Raw genomic sequence first — 26,477 nt, 5'->3', positions numbered from 1 at the left:
CTTTACAAACTTTACTCTTCTTCCCTTTTCCTGGAATAATATACATATACAATAGAAGATGCACCAATGTCCTCTGGATGAGGCAGCCCTGGGAGTAATTCTACCTGTTGTTGTACACAGCACGAAAATCCAAAATGTTTTTATTTCACTGTTTTCGTCACTTCTGAAGAGGCCCTATGATGTATTAAGGCCTGTGCCTCGTTCTTCTCAGCCGCGCCGACAGTAGCTTATGCCAGTGTTTCCCAACCAGCATGCCTCCAGCTGTTTCAAAACTACAACTCTCAGCATGCCCGGACAGCCAAAGGCTGTCCGGGCATGCTGGGAGTTGTAGTTTTGAAACAGCTGGAGGCACACTGGTTTACAATGCTGTCAAACGTATAAATAACAAATCTACAGTACGAATGGAATAACTTTTCGTTATATACAGATTAGAGATGAGCGAATTTACAGTAAATTCGATTCGTCACGAACTTCTCGGCTCGGCAGTTGATGACTTTAACTGCATAAATTAGTTCAGCTTTTAGGTGCTCCGGTAGGCTGGAAAAGGTGGAAGCAGTCCTAGGAAAGAGTCTCCTAGGACTGTATCCACCTTTTCCAGCCCAACGGAGCACCTGAAAGCTGAACTCATTTACGCAGGATAAGTCATCAACTGCCGAGCCGAGAAGTTCGTGACGAATCGAATTTACTGTAAGTTCGCTCATCTCTAATACAGATAGTTACAGCCTGTGGTATAGTGCAGAGCTGCATTCATAATTCTGTCAACTTCTATAGGGCAAATCTCCCATAATTCCTTGCATAGTGTACATGCTCAGATTTGCCCTGTGTGAAATGTGCATTTTAGACCTGTCGCATAACAATATGGACTGGTAACATTAATACACTGATCAAAAAAAATAAAGGGAACACTAAGATAACACATCCTAGATCTGAATGAACTAATCGTATGAAATACTTTCCGTCTTTACATCGTTGAATGTGCTAACAAAATCGCACAAAAATAATCAATGGAAATCAAATTTTTATTGAGTCACACTCAAAATCAAAGTGGAAAACCACACTACAGGCTGATCCAACTTTGATGTAATGTCCTTTAAAGGGGTACTCCGGCGCTTAGACATCTTATCCCTTATCCAAAGGATAGGGGATAAGATGCCTGTTCGCGGGGGTCCCCTGACAGCTGTCACGCCCCCTCCCATAGGCTTGCATTGAGGGGCAGAGCGTGACGTCACACGCCACCTGCCCCGTGGTCGCTTGGGGTGCTGCATGCAAGATCACGGGGGGTCTCCAGCGGCAGGACCCCCGCGATCAGGCATCTTATCCCCTATCCTTTTGATAGGGGATAAGATGTCTAAGTGCCGGAGTACCCCTTTAAAACAAGTCAAAATGAGGCTCAGTAGTGTGTGTGGCCTCAACGTGCCAGTATGACCTCCCTACAACATCTGGGCATGCTCCTGATGAGTTGGCAGATGGTCTCCTGAGGGATGTCCTTTCAGACCTGGACTAAAGCATCCCAACTCCTGGACAGTCTGTGGTGCAACGTGGTGTTGATAGATGGAGTGAGCTATGATGTCCCAGATATGCTCAATTGGATTCAGGTCTGGGAAACAGGCGGGCCAGTCCATAGCATCAATGCCTTCCTCTTGCAGGAACTGCTGACACACTCAAGCCACATGAGGTCTTGCATTAGGAGGAACCCAGGGCCAACCGCACCAGCATATGGTCTCACAAGGGGTCTGAGGATCTCATCTCTGTACCTAATGGCAGTCAAGCTACCTCTTGCAACCACACGGAGGGCTGTGCGGCCCCCCAAAGAAATGCCACCCCACACCATTACTGACCCACCGCCAAACCGGTCATGCTGGAGGATGTTGCAGGCAGCAGAACGTTCTCCACAGCGTCTCCAGACTCTGTTGCGTGCTCAGTGTGAACCTGCTTTTATCTGTGAAGAGCACAGGGCGCCAGTGGCAAATTTGCCAATCTTGGTGTTCTCTGGCAAATGCCAAAGGTCCTGCATGTTGTTGGGCTGGAAGCCCAACCCCCACCTGTGGACATCGGGCCCTCATACCACCCTCATGGAGTCTTTCTGACAGTTTGAGTGGACACGTGCACATTTGTGGCCTGCTGGATGGAGGTAATTTTGCAGGGCTCTGGCAGTGCGCCTCCTGCTCCTCCTTGCACAAAGGCGGAGGTAGCGGTCCTGCTGCTGGGTTGTTGCCCTCCTACGGCCTTCTCCACGTCTCCTGATGTACTGGCCTGTCTCCTGGTAGCGCCTCCATGCTCTGGACACTACGCTGACAGACACAGCAAACCTTCTTGCCACAGCTCGCATTGATGTGCCATCCTGGATGACCTATCCTAGGTTTGTTGACATAAGTAACGTGTACCAAGTTTCATGTTAATATCTTTAGCCATGTGGAAGTGATGCTGGAACATACGCACGCAGGCGCGCGTTGCCCGATTTTTCCTTCCTAATCCTTGTTGTGGAGGAAAATCAACAGAGGAAGCTTTTGACTTCACATTCCATCCCCATATATTGTCATATCCCGACCCGTAATATGTGTACCATGTATTTGAAATATCTCCAGCCTTACAGAAGTTATGTGGGAACATACATTTCCCATTGATTTGCATGGGACTTTAAACAAAAACCCTGACCCTCACAAATGGGGGTAGTTAAGGGTTAAATTAACTATCCTATATTTTAAGTGGACATATAAGTAAGGCTGGGTCCACACTACGTTTTGTCCCATACGGGAGCGCATACGGCAGGAGGGAGCTAAAAGCTCGCGCTCCCGTATGTAACCGTATGCGCTCCCGTATGTCATTTATTTCAATGAGCCGACCGGAGTGAAACGTTCGGTCCGGTCGGCTCATTTTTGCGCCGTATGCGCTTTTACAACCGGACCTAAAACCGTGGTTGACCACGGTTTTAGGTCCGGTTGTAAAAGCGCATACGGCGCAAAAATGAGCCGACCGAACGTTTCACTCCGGTCGGCTCATTGAAATGAATGACATACGGGAGCGCATACGGTTACATACGGGAGCGCGAGCTTTTAGCTCCCTCCTGCCGTATGCGCTCCCGTATGGGACAAAACGTAGTGTGGACCCAGCCTAACATGTGACAAAGTATTATCGAAATATCTCCAGCTGTTTGGAAGTTATGCAGTAACATATATTTCCTATAGACTAGTATGGGACTTTAAACAAAAACCCCGACCCTGGCAAATGGGGGTAGGTAAGGGTTAAATTACCTATCCTATGTTTGTTGTTGACATAAGTAATGTGTGCCAAGTTTCATGTTAATGTTTAGCCATTTGGACGTGATGCTGACACACACACACACACACACACACACACACACACACACACACACACACACACACGTGTGTATGTGTATAAATTTATATATTATAAAATAGATTTGGCTTGGGTCCCTGATGCAGTACTGCCCTGGTTACAGTTGTTACTGTCCCTTCATCTCCCCCACAGTGGGGGACACTCGGCAACTTTTCCTCTGGACAGGTTTTGATGAGTTGCCCATAGCAACCAATCAGATCTTTCGTTTTACAGATGCCTTTTCAAAAATGAAAGTGATCTGATTGGTTGCTATGGACAACTAAGCAACCTTTCCTCTGGACAGGTTTCAATCTCCCCTAGTGTGTCAGTTAAGTGTCATATCTTTAAAAAAAAAAACAAAAAAAAAAATGTACTTGCCTCTTCCTCTGTTTCCGTACTGATTCCTCGTTCTGCTTCCGGTGTTCAGCACCGGATGTCTGTGGTTGGTGCTCCAGTGTAACCGGATGGCCTCCGCAGTCAGTCGGCAGCCTCGCCCTGATGCTCCACACTTTTAAATACAGAGCGTCACTGCCGTTGAATGACTGCGTCAGTTCCACTGTTCCTGCAACACCGTAGCAGCATTACAGGAATCACGGAAGGAACATAGAGGAGTAAGTGGTTAAAACTTTTTTTTATTTATTTTTTTAACAACCCCTATTGGGAAAAGCTTACAGAAACCTGGGCGCCACCATGACATTTTTTTTGGTGTCCAGACACTGGTCTACAGCCGTAAAAGGCTTTTGTTGACCTGACTTTTTGTATACATTTTTTTTTTTTTTTTTTTAAATGTATTTTCCTTTTTAACCAATGAAACAGAACCCATTAAGGAGAACAAAGCCTTTCTACCCTTACAACTAATAGGTCTCCAGGTTCAAGTGTATTGTGCGATCAGTTTCACACATACCTTGTGGCTTACCATGCACTGAAGATTGGTTTGTTCCACCCATCCCTCCCACCCTTTCATTGGAATGCCTTTTTTTTTTTTTTCGCCATCCACTGAAAGGTGAACAGATTGGAGGCAGTAAGTGAAATAAGAGCCTATTGTTCCAGAATGGCGGCTTCTACTAATTGTTGTTGTAACTTGTTTTTCCAGGTCTTACACGTAGTGATCTACTTGCCTGTTTTTATTTACAGTGTTTGATGTTCTATTAAACACTTGGTTATCGGGGAAGAACAATATTTGGCGGAACCAATGACTGTAACTATGGTTGCTGCTGGGGCATGAAAACTTGTGTTCAGACTATGAAGATACTCGTAGATTCGGCAACAAAAAAACTGCAACAAACCTGAAAATCCTGCCTTCTTTAGGAAAAAGACCTCTTTAGGAAAAAATATGATGATTTTGTTGTTTCATTTTGTACCTTGTCCTGGAACTTATTCCAAGTCAATTGTCTTCATTCTTCCATGCGTTGTAGTGCCAAATACCTATTGACTGTTTAATTCACGTCCCAGAAGGGTTTTTCCAGGCATAAAATGACATCTAATTCAACTAAAAGTACGAAGTTAAACTCTTCAATAAGTTTCTAATGTATTCCCTGTTCCCTCTTGCTTTTCGGAGCTCTCCTCGCGTCTGTTTGTACTCGTATGTAATGAATCTCACGCGAGCAAGCCAGCTAATAATGGGACACTATGGAACTGTATTGTCCATTATAAAATGGTACCGTGACTGGCTTTTTTTGTGACTTGTCATGTCGTCATACGTGAACAGTAAAGAGTTATTTTTTATTTTGTGAGTGGCCAGAAAAAGAAATGTAAAATTTTTCATGTAAATAATAAAATACCCTACAAACTGGTAAGACCGCATTCAGGTACCAAAAATTTCTAGGAGCCACTGTAAAGTGGAAAAAACTTTTACAATAATGCAAACACAATACAATTGACGTTAAAAAGCTACACAAACATCCCAGCCCAGTGTCTCGCATATTTCGAGTCTCTGATATGCTACAGATAGGCTAGGATGTACAATGTGTTTTTGATAATGTGATGGCCCCATTTTCATCTCATCATTTCTCATAAGATGCTGACTAAAATGTATGCCAATGTACAGAGCAGGATTGGTTTTGTACGGGGAATTGCTCCTACTCTGGACAGTTCCTAAAATGGACAGAGGTGTCAGCAAAGAGCACTGTGGTCAGGCAGAAAAGAAATCTCTATCTCTAATTTATTTTTATTTTTTTTATAAAGGTGATTTTACAAGTCTGTTTAACTAACTTTCTAGCACAAGTTGATAAAATAAAAAAAATTCCAGTGAAGTACCTCTTTAACGGTGCATAGTTCATAGTTTACTAGTGTCTTTGTTCAATTTTCTTAGCCTATACGGAAGACTATGCTTTGTCTCGGTAGCACGGAAGACTATGCTTTGTCTCGGTAGCACGGAAGACTATGCTTTTGTCTCGCTAGCACGGAAGACTATGCTTTGTCTCGCTAGCACGGAAGACTATGCTTTTATCCTGGTAGCACGGAAGACTATGCGTTTGTCTCGGTAGCACGGAAGACTATGCTTTTGTCTCGTTAGCACGGAAGACTATGCTTTTGTCTCGTTAGCACAGAAGACTATGCTTTTGTCTCGTTAGCACGGAAGACTATGCTTTGTCCCGGTAGCACGGAAGACTATGCTTTGTCCCGGTAGCACGGAAGACTATGCTTTGTCCCGGTAGCACGGAAGACTATGCTTTGTCCCGGTAGCACGGAAGACTATGCTTTGTCCCACAAGCACGGAAGACTATGCTTTGTCCCTGTAGCACGGAAGACTATGCTTTGTCCCTGTAGCACGGAAGACTATGCTTTGTCCCACAAGACAAAGAAGTCATTGGAAATTTTTAGAAAATTAAAACCACTATGGATACGCTATGGTATAAGTCAGCATTGGGCCTGATTGGAAAAACTGTGCCAAAGACTATAGTTCGACAAACTGTGTTTCCCCAGCTGTTGCAAAACTACACCTCCCAGCAAGCCCGGACAGCCAACGGCTGTCCGGGCCTGCTGGGAGGTGTAGTTTTCAGCAGCTGCAAACACACTTATGACAAAAAATTAAAGCTTCTTGCACAATTGAGGAAATACTCTCTTTTGGTTCTTTCTATTCTTTGAAGAATTTATGTAATTTTATTATTTTTTTTTATTTTTTTTTTTTAACCTGACTCTGATTTCCTGTGATTCCATTCAAGGTTAATGTGCTGTCTCCTGTTTGCGTGACACAGGAAAATAAAGGAGGAAGGTGTCATCTCCCACCTGCACCCACTGTAAAACCAAGGAACAATAGCGATGACCACGTGCAGTATCTTTGTATATTCTGCTCATTGTGTGAAATATTGGCAGTGTACACACGCTCCCGACACCTTTCTCCTCTTGGAAGTTCCACACCTAGTTTTCTTAAGATTTTTTTTTTTCCAAAGCTAATGAAAGTGTTTTTGCTGTTTTTGCACTCGTGCATGATGGATCCAGATGTTTGGGTCTTGCACAAACCATTGACTGGCAGTGCTGTCCTTCCTATGTGCTTTTGTGCTTTGATCAGTCGTTTTTGTTTTTTGTTGTTTTTTTCCCCCCCTTGGCTTGTAGTATAAAGAACTATTGAGTGCCAGTGGCTTCTGATCAAACAATGGATGTTTGCATTTCAACTGGCATCTATCTTGTATGCTCGAAAAGGGATGACTCTTTAAGGCCATAGTTAATGAGTTCTGTAGTCTACAGTAAACAAGACAAAATGTATCGGTTTCTTTGTCCTGACTATGTTGGTCGGTCTAAAGGAAAATATTCTGTATTGCGTCATTTATTGCAATTATTTTCTGCTATTTAAAGGAGTACATGGGGGTGGGGGGGTGAATACAGTGATCCCTCAACTTACAATGGCCTCAACATACAATAGTTTCAACATACAATGGTCTTTTCTGGACCATTGTACTTGACACCAGCCTCAACATACAATGCTGCGAACAGTCCAGATCAGCAAAACAGGTCAATGGATGGAATAACTGACCAATTAGAATGGACATTTTAAAGAGGTACTCCATCGGAAAAAAGCAGCAGCTAAGTACTGGAAGGATTAAGATTTTATTTTTTAAATAGAAATAATTTACAAATCTGTTTAAGGGTACGTTCCCACACGGCGTATTTTGCTGCGTATTTGGTGCTGCGTATTTTCCTACCCATTGACTTCAACAGAGAAAATAAAATATGCAGTAGCAAATACGCCGTGTGGGAATGTACCCTTAAGGAGTACTCCAGAACAGGAAAATTGTCATCCATACTGCCAGCAGTAAAAAAAAAAAAAGAGGTACATATATCTTCCTTCTCTCCCCTGGTGCCTCTGGTAACCCACTCCGGTCTCCGCCGCAATTCTCTTCCTGGTTGCTGGTGGTCAGCGAGTCATACCGTACTCAGCCAATCACCGGCCGCAGCGAAGTCCCGACACAGCCGGTGATAGGCTGAGCTGCTGCCGGGGCCGAAAACGTCTCGCTGCTGAGTGCGGAATTACTGCTGCGGAGACCCGAGTGGGTTGCCGGAGGCACAGGTTTGCTATGGGGACTTGATCCTGCTCTGGACAGTTCCTGACACAGACAGAGGTGTCAGCAGTGAGCACTGTGGTCAGATGGGAAAGAACTACAAAACTTCCTCTGAAACATACAGCAACAGTACTGGATTTTTATATATGCAAAGCAGCTCATCACACCACCTTCTCAGGTAGAATGCACTAAGATCAGCTCTGGCTCCAGCTACTTTGTAGCTGGAGCCAGAGCTGATCTTAGCACAGGAAAAAAACAGGAGAGATATGCGCCCCTTGTGAAATATGTCACAGTACACAAAGCATACAGTAGGTGGAATTGCACTCACCCTATAGGGTTTCGCTAAGAGCGCAACACCTCAGTAGACGTCTGGTATTGATGGTGCTGGTTTTGGATCCGCAGCCGTAGCTCAGCCAGACTTGAGAAATGCAGGTCCGGAAAACAAAGCGGGAAGGCAAAAACAAAAATTGAGCTGATAGGCGCTGTTCCAAAGTGATTCATAAATAAAAAGGACACATGTCAAATGTCCTAAAATCGAATTTATTAGCAATACAGCAACGCATTTCTGGTCCAGACCGGACCCTTCGTCAGACAAGATGCATCTAGCCTGACGAAGGGTCCGGTCCGGTCCAGAAACGCGTTGCTGTATTGCTAATAAATTCGATTTTAGGACATTTGACATGTGTCCTTTTTATTAGCAATACAGCAACGCGTTTCTGGACCGGACCCTTCGTCAGGCTAGATGCATCTAGTCTGACGAAGGGTCCGGTCTGGACCAGAAACGCGTTGCTGTATTGCTAATAAATTTGATTTTAGGTCATTTGACATGTGTCCTTTTATATTTATGAATCACTTTGGAACAGTGCCTATCGGCTCAATTTTTGTTTTTGAGCTGATCTTGGGGCATGCTAACTGAGAAGGTGGTGTGATGAGATGCTTTGCATATTCCTTACTCAGAAAGCCCAAGGAGTGCTAAAGGCCTTTTTGAATCTCCATTCTACAATGGAAGGGGTGCTCCTCCTTAAGGAGAATGAGCGCTCCTTTTTAATATTTTAGTCCAGCCTATCCTACACTTTTCATACAGGAAATAAGCCTGACATGTATTAACCTGAGACTCCTCCTTCAGCCTACATAGATGACATACACCCCCTGTAATCCATGAGATCAGTGTTTGGAAGGCATGTAGTTGTGGATACAAATTCCAGTGCACCAGGTGTTGGTTTTCCCTTGTTTGCTTCGTACTATAGAGAACATAAAAAAAAAATTAATAAATTCTCCAACAATGACCCATTGTGTGGTGCTGAAATGCAGTGACTAGGGATAACGTTGCACTCTGCGGTGCTCTCACGTCTAATAGTGCAAGTGTTGTCTGGCTCTTGGCTTCTTGCCTTCTTCCTCAATTTGCCGCCTACATTACTAGTTGACTATACAGAATGCCTTCACCTGAGTGTGTGTTGCCTGCACAAGTATGTTTGTCCTATAAGAACACATGGTCGGTTTCTGTTTTCATATCAGTTTGTTTTAGATAAGTCGCTCACGTACATAAACAATGTCACATGGTGTTTGTAGCTACTAGTTTGGGTGCACCTGGATGTGTTCGGCAAAGCCATCCACCATTCTTTTTCTGAAATATATCCTATTAACATAAAGAATGCAAGTAAGCAGAATAAATCTGTTCTTTTCTAGTTGTACTGTTTAAACTGGTCATACATGGTCAATGACACTGGGTGAACAAAGAACGATCTTTCAGGGAATACCATGAGAATGCACTTTCCTGAAAGAGTGATCAAGGAAGATCTTGAACGAATGATCTTCCATTCAATGACTTTCCAAAATTTCGAACCCATAAAAACCTAGAATGTGTTGGCAGTTAGGAACAATTTGGCCCATCTAGTCTGCCCAATATTCTGAATACTATCAATAGTCCCTATCTTATATGAAGGATAGCCTTATGCCTATCCTTATCTCATATGAAGGATAGCCTTATGCCTATCCTTATCTTATATGAAGGATAGCCTTATGCCTATCCTTATCTTATATGAAGGATAGCCTTATGCCTATCTCTATCTTATATGAAGGATAGCCTTATGCCTATCTCTATCTTATATGAAGGATAGCCTTATGCCTATCTCTATCTTATATGAAGGATAGCCTTATGCCTATCCTTATCTTATATGAAGGATAGCCTTATGCCTATCCTTATCTTATATGAAGGATAGCCTTATGCCTATCCTTATCTTATATGAAGGATAGCCTTATGCCTATCCTTATCTTATATGAAGGATAGCCTTATGCCTATCTCTATCTTATATGAAGGATAGCCTTATGCCTATCTCTATCTTATATGAAGGATAGCCTTATGCCTATCTCTATCTTATATGAAGGATAGCCTTATGCCTATCCCATGCATGCTTAAACTCCTTCACTGTATTTGCAGCGACCACTTCTGCAGGAAGGCTATTCCATGCATCCATTACTCTTTCAGTAAAGTAATACTTCCTCATTATTTTTAAACCTTTGTCCCTCTAATTTAAAACCCAGCCAACTTAAAGGGGTTATCCAGCCAAAGGCATCTTATCCCCTCTACAGACGATGGGGGATAAGAGGTCTGATCCTGGGGGGCCTGCCCCCCCCCCGTGATCGCAATGCAGCACTCTCATTCTATGCAGGGCTGCATCTCCAGTGTCTGGAAGCTTTGTTTCCGGGACTGGGGACGTGACTTAACTCCATGCCCCCTCCGTTCAGGTCTATGGTAGGGGCATGACGGTCAATTATTTTATTATAATCATTTTTTTTTAATATATATTTGCCCTGAAACACCACATCCTTGTATAGTGATGTTTGCAACAGCTTACTATTCAGAGTAATGCTGCTACTATTTTTTTTCCTCTTTGTCTATGATACCAAAAGTATTGCCACATTGTAGTTTGGGCACTTTGATGTAGATGCTGTGTATGTCACCAGTCCCATTGTCACACAGTTGACTTCGTGTGCAAGGTGTTCTAATCCCACTGTGGTTTTTATTGGGGTTAGAACAAATAACGTCACTTAAAAAAAAAAAACAGGCTTATAAAAATAAAAAAGATTATTAAGAAACTGGCCTAACAAGAAGGTAGATGTGTATATGTTGTTTTTGTTCATATAGATATAGATAGAGAGAGAGAGAGAGACACACACACACACACTCTTTTTTTTATTTTATTTTTTTTTATTTTTTTGTTACATCGTGAATTCAGAAAGACTGCATTGGTGAAATCTAACGCTTCAGCAGTGTTTATTTCCGAATTGTCACTGATGTGAACTACTCAATGCTTAGAATATTGTCAGATTTTCAATAACAAATCTCTATGTAATGCTAAAGGTGTTTAACATTATACGTTGAATAGTTTCCTTTTTAAGGACTTAAAGGGTTCCTCTCATCACATAAACTTTTGATATATTTTAGATTAATGAATGTTGAATAACTTTCCAATAGCATGTTAATGTAAAATATGCTTCTTTCTATTGTATTTTTCCCGATCAGTCCTGTCAGCAAGCATTTCTGACTCATGCTGGAGTCCTAAACACTCAGAGCTGCCAGCCTGCTTTGTTCACAGCCAAACAGGCTGTGAACAAAGCAGGCTGGCAGCTCTGAGTGTTCTCCTTTGTGAACAAAGCAGACTGGCAGCTCGTAGTGTTTAGGACTCCAGCATGAGTCTGAAATGCTTGCTGCCAGGACTGGTAGGGAGACCCCTAGTGGTCATTTCTTCAAAATGGAAAATTAAATAGAAAGAAGCATATTTTTTTTAAGAACATGCAATTGTAAAGTTATTCTGCATATATTAATCTATAATATATCAAAAGTTTTTTTGAGAGGTACCCTTTAATATAATCTCTACATGCTTAAAGAATTCCCTCCCACTCAGTATAGTCAGGACTAAAGACCGATCAGACAAAAAAATGCGTCAATCTTTTATTTATTTTTTTATTTTATTTTTTTGTCGCAATGTTGTTTTTTGCATTGTATTTCTAACTCAATGCTGGTTTGTTCTCCAAATCGGATCTCATGTGATCTAAAGGTATGTTCACATGGGCTTCAAATGTGTAGTTTAGGATTGTTGTAGTTTTAGTCTCTGTAACTTACCCTAATATGTTATTTCAGTGTTCTTTTGTCTACTTCTTGGCTCTTACATTCGAAATCCTAGGTGGTGTATAGGGAGAGCTGCAATATGGATGAGCATAGTGGAGCGTCTGACCATGCACCTCAATTGTGTCCTCCTGCACCTGTATAAACCTGTGGAGGGTGATGTGTATGTCACATGCTCCTCTATGCTTGGCTTTGTTATAGATTGGTTTGCTAATCGGTGCTGAGGGTATGGGACATCTCCTATCTTGAAATGGGCACCGCAGGACCACCTAGGTCTTCGTAGGTATCATTAATAATTTTAGGATAAAGTGCCAACCCCTTTAAAAAAATAAAATAAATGGTCCTCCTGTTCACCCACACTAAACCCAATACTGGGTTAGTATGGGGTGAACAGGAGTCTGATGAGGGGGTCACTAACTAAAATATGTAGCTTTTGGTCCAGAGTTATGTCCCACTGATATCCGCTTTATCTTTGTATTGCACACTGGAGGTGGGCTCCACAGGCTTTATTTAAATATTTTCCTTTTAAAGGGCTACTCCACTGCCCCAGCGTTCGGAACATTTTGTTGCGGGGGTTGTGACATCATGGCCACACCCCCTCAATGCAAGTCTATGGGAGGGGGCGACGCCCCCTCCCATAGACTTGCATTGAGGGGGTGTGGCCATGATGTCACAACCCCCGCAACAAAATGTTCCGAACGCTGGGGCAGTGGAGTAGCCCTTTAACAGTAAATTCTGAGTTCTGAAACAAAGGAAAAAAGAACAGCAGCAATGCTCTAAAATTAAAAAAAAGTAGCCAGTATCCATTGTGGCCATTCATTTTAGTGATTCTCTTCACATGAAAATTTTAGACTAAGCAGCTCTTTTCCAAATATTGGTAAATGTTGTAAGGAAAATGATGCAGGATTTTATTGTAAACAGTTGTTATAACTTTTTGTTTGGTTTGTTTGTCATTTTTAGGGTCTCCTTTATTGCTTTTCGCAAACCGCCGAGACGTCCGACTGGTTGATGCAGTGGGAGCAAAGTTGGATTCGGTGGTGGTGGTGAGCGGCTTGGAGGATGCAGCGGCCGTGGATTTCTTTTACTCTCAAGGACTCATTTACTGGACAGATGTTAGTGAGGAATCGATAAAAGAAATTACATATAACCAGAGCGGGAGCTCACAGCGGGTCATCATCTCGGGCCTGGTCTCTCCGGATGGCCTGGCTTGCGACTGGATTGGAAAGAAACTTTATTGGACGGACTCTGAAACAAACCGGATAGAGGTAGCGAACCTCAATGGCACTTACAGAAAAGTCTTGTTTTGGCAAGATCTGGATCAGCCCAGGGCCATAGCATTGGATCCAGCACATGGGTATGTTATCACTACTTGTCATTTTTATTATAGATTTGCTTTTGCTTGGTATAAACATTTTATAGATGTAGTTCAGTGCTCTCCAAACTTTGGACCTCCATAGGTTGCACAACTGCTATATATACATGCAAGTGCATTAAATAGTACAGCAAAAGTGAGCAATGACTCTCCTTTCCATGGACTAGCTCAAAGTTCCTGGAAAGACTTGTATTTTTTAGTTGCATCCATTAAAGTTGGGGGGGGGGGGGGGGAGGGGGAGGGGGAGGGGAAGAGTCTGCTTTGGATTTCATTGTAAGGCTTGGTTCACATGTTTTCAGCAATACGGGCCGCATACGGCTGTGGGGGGGGGAGCTAAAACCCGTGCGCTCCCGTATCCCTGCCGTATGCAGCCCGTATGTTATGTATTTCAATGAGCCGACCGGAGTGAAACGCTGACTCCTGTCGGCTCATTTTTGCCCCATATGCAGTTTTCCCACCAGACCTAAAACCGTAGTACACTATGGCTTAGGTCCAGTGGGAAAACCGCATACAGGGCAAAAAATGAGCCGACCAGAGTCAGCGTTTCTCTCCGGTCGGCTCATTGAAATACATAACATACGGGCTGCATACGGCAGGGATATGGGAGCGCACGGTTTTAGCTCCCCACAGCCGCATGCTGTCCCGTATTGCTGAAAACATGTGACCCCAGCCTAAATCCATATGTAGTGGAGATTTGTTGTATTTGACTTGTTTACATGCAACTGAATTCCACTGTTGCAAATCTAATCATATTGTTACAAATGCCACTAGATGTGAACATAGCCTTTAGGGGTGCATTCACACTAGTGTCTCAGTCCAGAGATATTGTAGATGGAGATTCTACTTACATAGGATAACTCTGAAATAATCGATGTTAGGACTGCGCGGACACGCGCCATCACCATTGACTGCAATGCAGTCCGCTCGCATTTCCTATGAAAGAATGAATGTGTTCATTTTTTGGCTTGGAATTATAATTTTTGCATCTGAATCTCATTGGAATTTCAGGGCAGAATTTTTCCTTTTGGAATCTGGCCAATGGACACTACAGAATTTGAGTGCGGGCAGCGCCCACTGAATCAGTCGCCGCTAGAACCGGTCAGACACTGATGTCCCCATAGACTGCAATGTCTGTGGAGCGGATTCTGGAAGAACATCGAGCAGGTTCAATGTTCTGGTGGAATTGTTTAATTGGAATTTTCTGTTTGAAACTTTTGCAATGTGAATGGGTTCATGGAAAACCCATTCACCTGCATGTTAGGCTGGGAACACAATACTGAATTTCTGACCGGAAGTCCACTCAAATATCATTCGGAAATTCTGCCGCATAAAGCTTAACTTGCAGGTGAATGGGTTTTCTGTGAACCTATTCACACTGCTGAATTTACTGGTTGTAATTTCCTACAGAAAATTCCCTTCAAAAAAATTCCACCAGAACATTGAGCCCGCTTAATGTCTCGGCGGTATGCACTCCGACATTGCCCTCTATAGGGACGGCAATGCCTGCGCAGTCCTAGTGCCGACTGAAGCTCTGGACAGAAGTTTTTCTTGTGGAGCTTTGCAAGGATGAACTCTGCCTTTAAGGGGGTATTCCAGGAAAAACTTTTTTTTTTTTTTTTTTTATATCAACTGGCTCCAGAAAGTTGAACAGATTTGTAAGTTACTTCTATTAAATCTTAATCCTTCCAGTACTTTTTAGGGGCTTTATACCACAGAGGAAACGCTTATCTCTTTAGATTTCTCTTCTGTCACGACCACAGTGCTCTCTGCTGGCTGACCTCTGCTGTCTATTTTAGGAAGTGTCCAAAGTAGGAGAAAATCCCCATAGGAAACATATGCTGCTCTGGACAGTTCCTAAAATGGACAGCAGAGAGCACTGTGGTCATTACTTCAGAGAAATCTAAAAAGATAAGCATTCCCTCTGTAGTATACAGCCCCTAAATGGTACTGGAAGGATTAAGATTTTTTTAATAGAAGTAATTTACAAATAGAATATGTATAAAGACAAGAAAGGGGAGAGCACTCTGAGGGCATATATCACCTGGACTGGATTGCGGTCAAACCCCGGTACCTATCTGCATATCTCCTGCGGGGTTCACATATACAAGCATCAAGTATCGGAAAGATTCAATAAAGAAAAACGTAGGTGCACTCACCGCTCAGCGGAGACTACTGCATGTCGGGGTCCGATACACGGGGAGCTGGATCTCGGCGAAGGCGCAGGAAGTCTAGTGCTCGGATTTCTGACCGAAATTCCAAATCTGTTTAACTTTCTGGCACCAGTTGATTTAAAAAAGAGAAAATTTCCATGGGAGTACCCCTTTAAGCTTCATGCAGCTGAATTTCTGACCGAAATTCCATAGCGTGAACCCGGTCTTTTGTGTGCAGATTTTTCCTGTGTAGATTTGCAACAGCTGGAGGTGCACTGGTTGGAAAACACTGCCCTAGAAAATGCGCATACATACATAAATGAAATACTCCAGTAACACGTAGCTTAAGAAAAACTTCTGTTTATTCAACATCTTTAAAAAACCTGTACAACCATGGATACAGTAACTACAAACTAACGCGTTTCAGTATAATGTAGCAAGGATAAAATCTTGATGTTGTGGGTTAGCCATGGATTTTGTTACTGTGTACCAAGTGGAACATTTCTGGCGTATGTGCCTTATACTAATGTTACATTAGTGACCTGGCATGCCTATTTTTGCGCCCATATTCTAGAATCAGCCTGACCAATTTTCTGATGACCTGAATTGACAGCTGTCACTTAGGGTCATCAGACTCGTGGTCAAGAGTATGGACACAAATTTGCATGTTAGGGTGGGTTCACACTACGACTGCAGTGTGCGGGTGCTGGATCCGGTTGGGAGGAGCGAAAATATATATACCACGTGATATACCACTGTTTTAGGTCCGGTCAGAAAACCGTATACGGGGCAAAAATGAGCCGACCGGATTCAGGGTTTGACTCCGGTCGGCTCATTGAAATTAATGGGGTTCGGGCCGGATTCGGCTGGGATACGGGAGTGGGCGGTTTTTGCCCCTCCCAACCGGATCCTGCACCCGCACACTACAAACGTAGTGTGAATCCACCCTTATATGGGAAACGAGCCGTTAAAAGGGTACTCCGGTGGAAACTTTTTTTTATTTTTTTTATTTTGTATATATCAACTGATGCCAGAAAGTTAAACAGAGTTGTAAATTACTATTAAAAAAAATCTTAATCCCTCCAGTACTTATTAGCTGCTGAATACTACATAGAAAATACTTTTCTTTTTGGAACACATGCTGCTCTGGAGATATGTTTGCTATGGGGATTTTCTCCTACTCTGGACAGTTCTTAAAATGGACAGATATGTCAGTAGAGAGCACTGTGTTAAAAAAAGAAAAGAATTTCCCCTGTAGTATTCAGCAGCTAGTAAGTACTGGAATGATCAAGATTTTTTTTTTTAAATTTTTAATTACAAATCTGTTTAACTTTATGGCACCAGTTGATTAAAAAAAAATTTAAACATTTTCCACCCGAGTACCCCTTTAAATATTTCTTAGAGTTTTGTTAAAGGGGTGCACTGAATCCCTGAGCTGTCTCTCAGGGTAAAGTGGAGCTCTCCTTTAGCCCTCAATACTCTGACATAGTTAGACTAAACAGATCAGTCTTGCGGAGTTTGTTGACATTGCATTTTGGCTTGTGGGGAACGAACATATGCTAGCGAGTGGCCGTCTCTATTTTTAAGCTCAACCACGGTTAGTGAGGTTTCTCAAACTACCGGGTCCCCGACCGTAACTCGCAGAAATGAGTGCTTGCAGGGGAGAATTTATCACAAGCGCTTATCTGTGCGCTGTGCGGATCTATGTAAAGTCGTCCAGCAGACTGGCGGAGATTTATACTACTTTCCAAGCACCCCTGAGGGCTGGTTGGGATTTTTGATACATTCTATTTGTAAAGTACTGTGCTAGAAAAATCAGCGTGGCTGACTAGCGAAGAGCCTCCGCAGCGTGGTTTTCTAACAAAAAAAAGTAGCAAATTTTAGTGCACTATGCACTAAAAAGAATAACCTTTTTTTTTTTTTTTTTTTTTAAATATGCTAAAATGATGCTAAAAAAACTACACCGCTTGATAAATTCCCCCCTGAAGAGCATGTCTCTGGTACAGCTCTGAGCAGTGTCTCTGGCTTCTTCAGATTATAATTTAACATGTCTCAAATGTTAAAGGGGTACTCCACTGCTCAGCATTTGGAACAACCTGTTCAAAACACTGGAGACGGCGCTGGGAGCTCGTGACGTTATAGTCCCGCCCCCTCATAGCATCATGCCCGCCCCCTCAATGCAAGTCTATGGGAGGGGGCGTGACGCTGTCACGCCCCCTCCCTTAGACTTGCATTGAGGGGACGAGACTATGACGTCATGAGCTCCCGGTGCTGTCTCCGCTGCTCAGAGTTTGAAACAAACTGTTCTGAACTCTGGAGTACCCCTTTAAGGGAATGTCTCTGCAGCTGAGATTTAAAGGGGGAAGTCTAAATCACAAAAGACAGATGATTTTAGAGGAAAAAAATTCTAACACTAGCACATTCTTAGGATTTAATTACAATAAATAAATTCTGACCCATGTAAATATACTTATTTTCTCATGCAGGGCACCAAATTCCCTGCTGAATACTACAGAGGAAATTGTTTTCTTTTTGGAACACAGGGCTCTCTGCTGACATCTCTGTCCATTTTATGAACTGTCCAGAGTAGGAGAAAATCCCCATAGCAAACATATGCTGCTCTGGACAGTTCCTAAAATGGACTGAGATGTCAGCAGAGAGCACTGTGTTCCAAAAAGAAAATAATTTCCTCTGTAGTATTACACAGCTAAGAAGTACTGGAAGAATTAAGATTTTTTTTTTAATAGAAGTAATTTACAAATCTGTTTAACTTTCTGGCACCAGTTGATTTAAAATAAATAAATAAATAAAAAAAATAAAAAATTCCACCGGAGTACCCCTTTATGTATTCCATATGGCACAGGACATATTCAATCAGTCACAAGTAGTCATTGGGGCATGAGGCATCTTCATGTAGTCATGGGCTGTAAGTACAACCCCAGACAATGTTGACTTCTGTGCACCCAGTCCTCAAAGTCTTGCGCAGTCTCAGGAGCTGTGCTATCCCTGCCCATAAAGCCACCTATGCGCTAGTATGAAATTTCATTGAGGAGATGGAGAAGAGCAGTGACAGTGCCCAGGCTGTCTCTCATGCCTAGGTGGGAGTGATTACATCCAGGCACGCAGTGACTACATGGAGGTGCAGCACACACCGATAACTACTTGTGGCTGACGCCATATGGCATGGAACATTTACAAACTTCATTGTCACTTTAGCAGATTCTAAGGAGGACCTGACATGAAACCTTATTTTACCCTTTTATAGAGGGTAAAATCTGGTGACCTGTTCACTTTTCTATTTTCGGAGTGTTACTTACTCCTTCAAGGTTTGTAGTGGTGTTAAAGGTGTATTCCGGTGAAAAAACAAACCTTTCTGGTGCCAAAAATTTAAACAGATTTGTAAATGACTTCTATTTAGAAATCTTAATCCTACCAGTATTTATCAGCTGCTGAAGTAGAGTTGTTCTTTTCTGTCTGGCAACAGTGCTCTCTGCTGACACATCTGTCTGTCTCGGGAACTGTCCAGAGTAGGAGCAAATCCACAGAGCAAACCTCTCCTCCTCTGGACAGTTCCTGAGACAGACAGGTGTCAGCAGAGAGCACTGTGGTCCGACAGAAAAGAACTCTACTTCAGCAGCTGATAAATACTAGTAGGATAAGATTTTTTTTTATAGAAGTAATTTACAAATCTGTTTCTGGAGCTAGTTGATATGAAAAAAAAAAAGTTTTTCACCGTAAAACCCAAGTTACATATAAACGCAGGAATATGGTTTTACAGTATAGTATCATTGACTATGTATTACAAGGATAGTCCTAATTAATTTGTAGGAAAGACAATTTAGTAAATGGTTGAATAAAAAAAATAAATAAATAAAATAACATCACCCCACAAATAACTAGTCTAGAGATCTTTTAAGGTGGTCTTGATTTGTTGGGGCTCTGCACGTATTTTTATGTCTATAATTGTTAGATGGTTTTACCTGAGAACTCATTTCTGGCTTCCTGACAGGATCTCCTTTGGCAGTTTCATTATGTAATTCATAGACCTGCTGCATGCGTTTTTATTACAGCTCTACAATTATTACGAAATTAAAATCCTGTCATTGCCAAGGATATTCAAGGCATATATATATATATATATATATATATATATATATATATATATATATATATATATGCACTCCTATAGTGTCCAGCTGCAACCCAGTTGTGTTTTTGGCCATTTCCATCAGCCACGTTTCCCATTACTCAAATGAAGAATGAGGGTTGTAGTGGTATTCAAAGTGCTGCTATGCCTCAATTCTCTCATTTATTTTATTATTATATTATGAGGAAGTTAGGGATAAGAGTAGGGTGTTAAGTAATAGGCTCTTTAAAAAATAAATAAAAATAATTTAATTTTTAAGGACCTGATCACTTAACACCCTACTCTTATCCTGAACTTCCTTGTGTTGTCTTGGTAGGATAGGGAGTGTAGCGTGTTTAAAAAATAAAAAAATTAAAAATAATAATAATAATTATAATAATAAATGTTTTATATACTTTTTATATAAAAAAAATATATATCTCAGATCACACTTGCACAGCCTTCTGTATGCATGCTTAAGTGGTACTGCATTTTTGTTACCTATATAGTTTGCGGTGTTCCTCGCTTGTCCACACATTTATTTCCTTGATCACAAAGTTCCTTAGGATAGTGTCGCTCTTCGAGGTTGTGTTTAGAAAAATATATAATTGTCATAGTTAACAGAATGCCTGAAGTTCAACAGTAGTAGTCCAGGATGGGGCCCCCCCGGCCAGTGGTGCCTTTCCTGATATTTGGATGAGCTCACTCATGCAGCATAAATTTGGTTACGTCACCATCCTTGTCTACAGGTGCCCATACAGTGGTCATTTCCTCCTATGTGTTTCGAAGAGGCAGTTCTTCCTTGGGAAGATGTCATAACCAAATATTACCAAGACTGTCATGGTAGCATCTTGGGCTTCTCTCACACTGCCGTTGTGACACTGCAGTGTGACTTCGATCATGGAGAATAGCGGTAGGACAAATACATCACGTTTTTTCCTCCTGCTACTCCCGTCAAAACACTGGCAGCCAACGGACCTCATAATGGGGAATCTACCAGGGATGGGATCTACCAGGACTGTTTCCTTTTGTGCCCCGTCAACTATAACGTCCGTTAAGACAAAAAAAGTGCTCGACGGAAGTTTGGCGACGGGGCAAAATGTCAGTGTGAAAGGGGCCTTAACTTTGGGAAATTTACGAATGTGCTTTAAGAAATGTAGGGAATCTCTACGGGTTGATTTGGCTGAGAAGGGTATCGTTAAAATTCAAAAAGCACTTAAATTAATAATTTTTTTTTTCTTTATTACAATGGTGTGAAAAAAACATTATTTTCTCTTCTATAGCCTTTTGAAGTTTGTCAAGCTTCTTACTGGCTCTATCAATTCGCTATGTTTTCCTTTTTTTATTTTATTTTATTTTATTTTTTATTTTTTTTTAAATCAGAAATTCCCCTAATGACTCAGCTTAAAGGGGTTATCCAGGAAAAAAATTATAGAATCCATCCACTGGCTCCAGAAATCTAAACAGATTTGTAAATTACTTCTATTAAATCTTAATCCTTTATGAGCTGCTGAAGTTGAGTTGTTCCTTTCTAAGTGCACTCTGACACCTGTCTCGGAAACTGTCCAGAGTAGAAGCAAATCCCCATAGCAAACCTCTCCTACTCTGTGCAGTTCCTGAGACAAGCAGAGATGTCAGCAGAGAGCACTGTTGCCAGACAGAAAACAGCTCAACTTCAGCAGCTGATAATTATTGGAAGGATGAAGATATTTTTTAATAGAAGTAATTTACAAATCGGTTTAACTTTTCAGGAGCCAGTTGATATAAAAAAAAAAAAAAAGGAAATTTTCCTGAAATACCCCTTTTAAATGTTAGTTCTGGGGAGGAAAGATAAAGGGTAGAGACTAAACCTATCCAAAGCAGCCATTTCAGACTTCTACAGCCTCCTCCTGTTATAGGGGTACTCTGCATTAAAAATCACTCCCACCAATTACTGCCAATGCAATGGATTAGCAAAGTTCCTCCACTTTTAACTTCTCACCATTTTCGACTTCCCAGGTCATGAAGGTAAAGTTCTTGTGGTATTTCTTAATACAATTGGTTGTGTGTGTAGATGAGCTCATAGGTGTTCAGTGTTTTTTTTTCCGTGTACGTTTTCCCACCAAGTGTTTCCCCTGGGTACTAAGGGACACTTCTCAAGAGGCCTTAGATGTCTTCTCAGTATAAGCCATTACACCATCCTCCACATCCCTCCCTTCCCCCTTCCTTTTCACACCATCACCTTACATCTTTGTTGCTGAAACAAAACCCTTACTGTTGCCTTTCTCGGCATTTGCTGTGACTGCTCTGGTGTTGCACAATTTGTCAATTACCTCTTATATGTAAATGTTCCTCTGATCCTTTTGTGCTTTGTGTTTGGTCAAGGATGATGTCTGGACCAGGTGTGGAACTAACTTTCAGGTCCATCATGTACAGTGCGTGCCCGAAGCCGTCATGGACCTCTGTCTGTGGTCGGTACAAGACAGAAATTTGGTCTGTCTGCTTTCTAAAGGCTGTAATACAGATCTATGCATGTATCATATATTTAGTGACAACAACAAAGTAGGATATCTTCATGTAGAAACAACCTTTTTCCCCAAAAAAATTCTGGAACACTACTGTATTTTGTGACTTGTTCTTTTAACAATTAACATTTTAATGTTTGTTTTTTGTCGTCTTTTTTTTAAACCTTCTGAAGGGGTTTTCTGTAATTTGTTTAGAGTTTTCGGTTAATTATAATTAAAATTAATTAAAGCTGAAAAAATACACTAGCGCTGCTTAGGGCTAGTTTAGAGAAAGATAACTGTAATGCTTAAAAATTAAAGATAATGAAAGCATTCATACCAAAGGGAAGCACTCTGGTCTCCTTTTGGAAGACCACTGCAAAAAGAATATTACATGCGGGAGGCGGTGTGATGGGTCCTCACTATTTCCGTAAACATCCAGGGTAGATGATACATTGCTATACCTCCTTCTGTAGCAATCCGTGCTGTGATGGTCCTATGTAGCTTGCGGTAAACTCGTCTATTAAGTTCCATTCTGGGTACACGAAGCTGGGGGAACTGCCCCGGCTGGTGGCGTCTCCACCAGTTGGATACCTGTGAGTATAGAGTAAGCGTATGGAATAGTGACGTCACTAGTGGTGCTCAGTCGACCAAAAAACTCTTGACTCGTTTCTGAAGCGGTCCGCTTTCCTTTTCAAGGTTAAACACTATCCTGGACAAAGGAAGACTGACTCTTCCGAAATGTGCCGGAGGTTTTTTTTTGTTGGACTGGGCACCACTAGTGATGTCACTATTCCATACCAAGCTCCGGGCTCCTTTTGGAGGATCGCTTTCATTATCTTTTTATAGTGACTTTGGTCGAAAAGCAGGAAGAAGACTGCACCAGACATGTCACACTCCGGCTCAGCCAATCACCGGCAGCAGCGATGTCCCACCTCAGCCGGCAGAAGGCTGAGCAGCAGTGTGATGTATTGCTGGTGTCTAAGCCCAATACATCTTACTGATGGTTGAGCTATGTTCACACTGGGTAATGTCCACATGAAAAATGTTGGTGCGGATGTTTCCCTGACAGCAGAGTGCCGGCATAGCATGCAGGCACTAGGACCATTTGGAAATGCACATAGACTCATAGACTGCAATGCATTTCCATGCAGAGTCAGCAGAAAAAATAGACCTGTTTGTTTGTTTTCTGCGGACAACAGAATTAGAATTTCCGAGCCAGATGTTTTTGGTGTGGAAATTCTGCTATGTGAAAAGTGCAGCAAAATCCCATTGAAATTAATTGGACTCTGCTGCTGCAGAATCTCTGTGCCAAATTTTGCATGGAAATGCCATCGTGGGAACATAGCCTTAGTCTATTGCTGGGGCTTGCGAGTAGCTAATCCGCAGTGTGATGTGTCTGCTCCCAAAAGCAGGAAGAAAACTGCATTGGGGGATGGGAGAGCCATATTAGTGGTTGAAGGTAAAACAAAGTTTATATATAATTTAAATTGTGGAAGCCCAGGCATAATAGACGATTAAAACATTTTAACCAAAGTAGTCATTTAACTGGGAGCTGAGCTACCGTAACCCAGCATGGCCACTACACAATGGGGGAGATATAACAAAACCTGTCCAGAAGAGAAATTTGAGTCCCTCAATTTGCGCAGCATTCTGCTTAGGCTCTATTCAAGGTGCCAGGGTTCTTAAAAAAAAAAAAAAAAAATCAGCTGATTGGTAAAGTGTCTAGTGTCGGCACTTTACCAATTGGATAATGATGACCTAAGTGAAGCCAGAGATGGCCTGTGCTAGTGACATGGGTAGATTGGCACACCGTTGCTGTGGACAGCCCCTTAAATTTGCAACAATTAGTCAACCAAAGTGTTCAATGTGTTTTGTTGTTTACTCGGCTTCCACCTCGTTTCTTTTTCTCCTGCCTTACTCATTCACACACAATGTTTGGTAATGGACTGTTACTATATATGCAGGGCTCAAGTCCTGGGAACAGGTTCCTGCACTTTTTCCACAGCAGGAACATTGGACTCCTGCAGGACCAGCCCTTAAGTGGAAAGCTCTTTTCCCCAGGACTTAACACCTGTATGTATGGCAAAAATTTCATTCTAGCCCTAAACAGGTCATATTTTAGATGGACTAGCAGTCTGTTTATGGGTCTTCCTGAAGGACCAAGCATATCTGATTTCTACATGCTCGATCCTTTGTTCCCATAGAAGGAAAGCAGTTAGCAGACATTACTATAAGGCCAGGCCGAGACAGGCCGAGACAGGTAAAGTGGTTTTCTAGAAATATTAGGTTTTAAATTTTTCTGTATTTACAAAGGTGTTTGTAGACAATCTATGGTCCATATGGTGTGCCGTAAACAAACACACACACACACACACACACACACACACACACACGTTTCAGCTCAGACATAGAACTAAATGTCAGAAAATCCTTTTTTTTCCTTCAGTGTGGCATACCCAACATCATGGACATGCACTACTTTCTATTGTATGTAAGGCTAATTTAGATGTAACCTCATCCACTGTCTTGTCACTTATACTTTTCGTATTTATTTTTCTCCCTACCACAGATACATGTATTGGACTGACTGGGGAGAAACCCCAAGAATTGAACGTGCTGGAATGGATGGAAGCACACGCAAAATCATAGTGGACTCAGATATTTATTGGCCCAATGGGCTAACAATTGACCTGGATGAACAGAAACTTTACTGGGCAGATGCTAAACTGAGTTTTATTCACAGAGCCAATTTGGATGGTTCTTTTAGGTATACTTGTTTTCATTATTGGTGTTATTGACTGACAGCGTATTTCTTAAGCTTGTATTACCAGTAGAATAGTCATAGCCACCTCCGCAGTGTTCCTCTCTCTGAGTTTTTAAGGTAGCAGGGCAATCACTCTAGACTATGTAAGTGGGCCCCTCCGTACTGGGAATGAGGACACAATCGGCCAAAAGGACATCACAATTTTATCAAGTATAATACTAAGCTCAGCCTTAAAGCGTACCTGTCAGATCCCACAAAAAAGTTTACTCTGTACCTAATCCCAACCATGTACATCTAATTATTATTCCTGTCACCTAATATTATAAAAATACCTCTTCATTAGCGAAGTGTTAGAAATCCTCTCTGGAAGGAGGCGTGTCCTGCCTTTGTGGTGGGAGGTGATTGGTTCACCTGCTCATGCAGCCTTGTCCATGAGTCATGGACAAGCCTGATGCTTCTGCAGGACTGGTTAGTGTCCCAGTGGGTAAAGGGACCCCTAGTGGTGGAATTTTCAGGAGACGTTTTCTTAAATATAATAACTTTAAACAACCATATTACAAAAGGTCTTTAATTTTAATCAGTAACTACATATAAAAGGTTTTTGGATCCTGCCATGCCCTTTTAAGGATCTTTATGGCATAAGCCTGGTAGCTTATATATAATTTATACTCTTTGGCATTGTACTGAGAAGTAACCAGGTATAGAGCTGCCTGAACGGTGACTACTTTTAAGAGTCCCCACAAATTCATCAGAAAATTGACAGGTCCTCTTTAACTGCGCAGAGTGGGTGTGGTGGCTTGGCGTGGTAATGTCACTGCTGCACCAAGTCAGACTCTGACCCTTTCCCAGCGACTGTTTAGACTGCTGTCGTGTGGAATTTCACAGGAATTTTCACATTTAATTTCTGTAAACCCTATTGACAGCAGAATAAACAATAGTGAGAGAACAGCAAAAGTTAAAACTTAAGGAGAAAATGAAGAAATGCCTGAATGGAGGGTTGTATTATGAAATCTATTACCGAAGCTCCAATTTTTATGACCATAACAAGCTGTTTGCAAGGCAGATGCATAGAAAACAGCTGCAGGGGCATAGGGTATTTTTTTCTAGTTCAAGTTTATAGATTCTTCCTTATTAAAAATAAAATTGGGGGGCATTTTTTTATTTTTTTAACTTTCTTAAAGGAAAACTGTCAGATATTTTCTCCCGCACTATCCACAGTACTGGTACTGGTGGATAGTGTGGTAGACGCTGATTAAAACGAGCCCTACCTTACCCGGATCCGCCCGGCTGTTCACCCTCAATTGTAGTTTTATTCTATGTGTATATCTTTCTGTGACTGGCACGGGCGGGGCTTCTGCAGGTTAACTGGCACTGACGTCAGCACCGCTTATGAATATTAATTCCCCCCCCCCCCCCCCCTCTCCAGCTCTGCCGCTCTTCGTCGCTTCTAACTGGAGGGAGGGGGGGGGGATGACTATTCATAGGCGGCGCTGTTGTCAGCCATGGGGGGGGACCTGCTGCTGTGACTCGGCTGGATTAGAAAACGGCACAGATTAAACTTTACAAACCCACCCTAAATAAAGGTACCATCTTTCCATCTCTCAATGCCCTAACCGCT

General features: G+C 42.1%; 1 protein-coding gene across 4 annotated transcripts in view; it reads left to right on the top strand.

Moving 5' to 3' along the window:
- LOC130277129 (low-density lipoprotein receptor-related protein 5-like) overlaps window positions 1-26,477 on the top strand; it is a 154,610-nt gene that overhangs the window by 37,574 nt on the left and 90,559 nt on the right. For 2 of the 4 annotated variants that reach the window (XM_056527495.1, XM_056527496.1), the window contains exons 2-3: window positions 12,922-13,315; window positions 24,665-24,862. In XM_056527495.1, the coding sequence (XP_056383470.1) occupies window positions 12,922-13,315; window positions 24,665-24,862 (592 nt within the window). Of the gene's footprint in view, window positions 1-4,324; window positions 4,358-12,921; window positions 13,316-24,664; window positions 24,863-26,330; window positions 26,443-26,477 lie in introns of those variants that run through there. The other 2 variants (XM_056527497.1, XM_056527498.1) reach the window with 2 other exon arrangements.

This window comes from Hyla sarda, chromosome 6 (genome assembly GCF_029499605.1).
Source record: "Hyla sarda isolate aHylSar1 chromosome 6, aHylSar1.hap1, whole genome shotgun sequence".
Classification (NCBI taxonomy): domain Eukaryota; kingdom Metazoa; phylum Chordata; class Amphibia; order Anura; family Hylidae; genus Hyla; species Hyla sarda.
The sequence above is the reverse complement of the archived record's forward strand: the minus strand, read 5'-3'. Positions and strand labels throughout refer to the sequence as shown.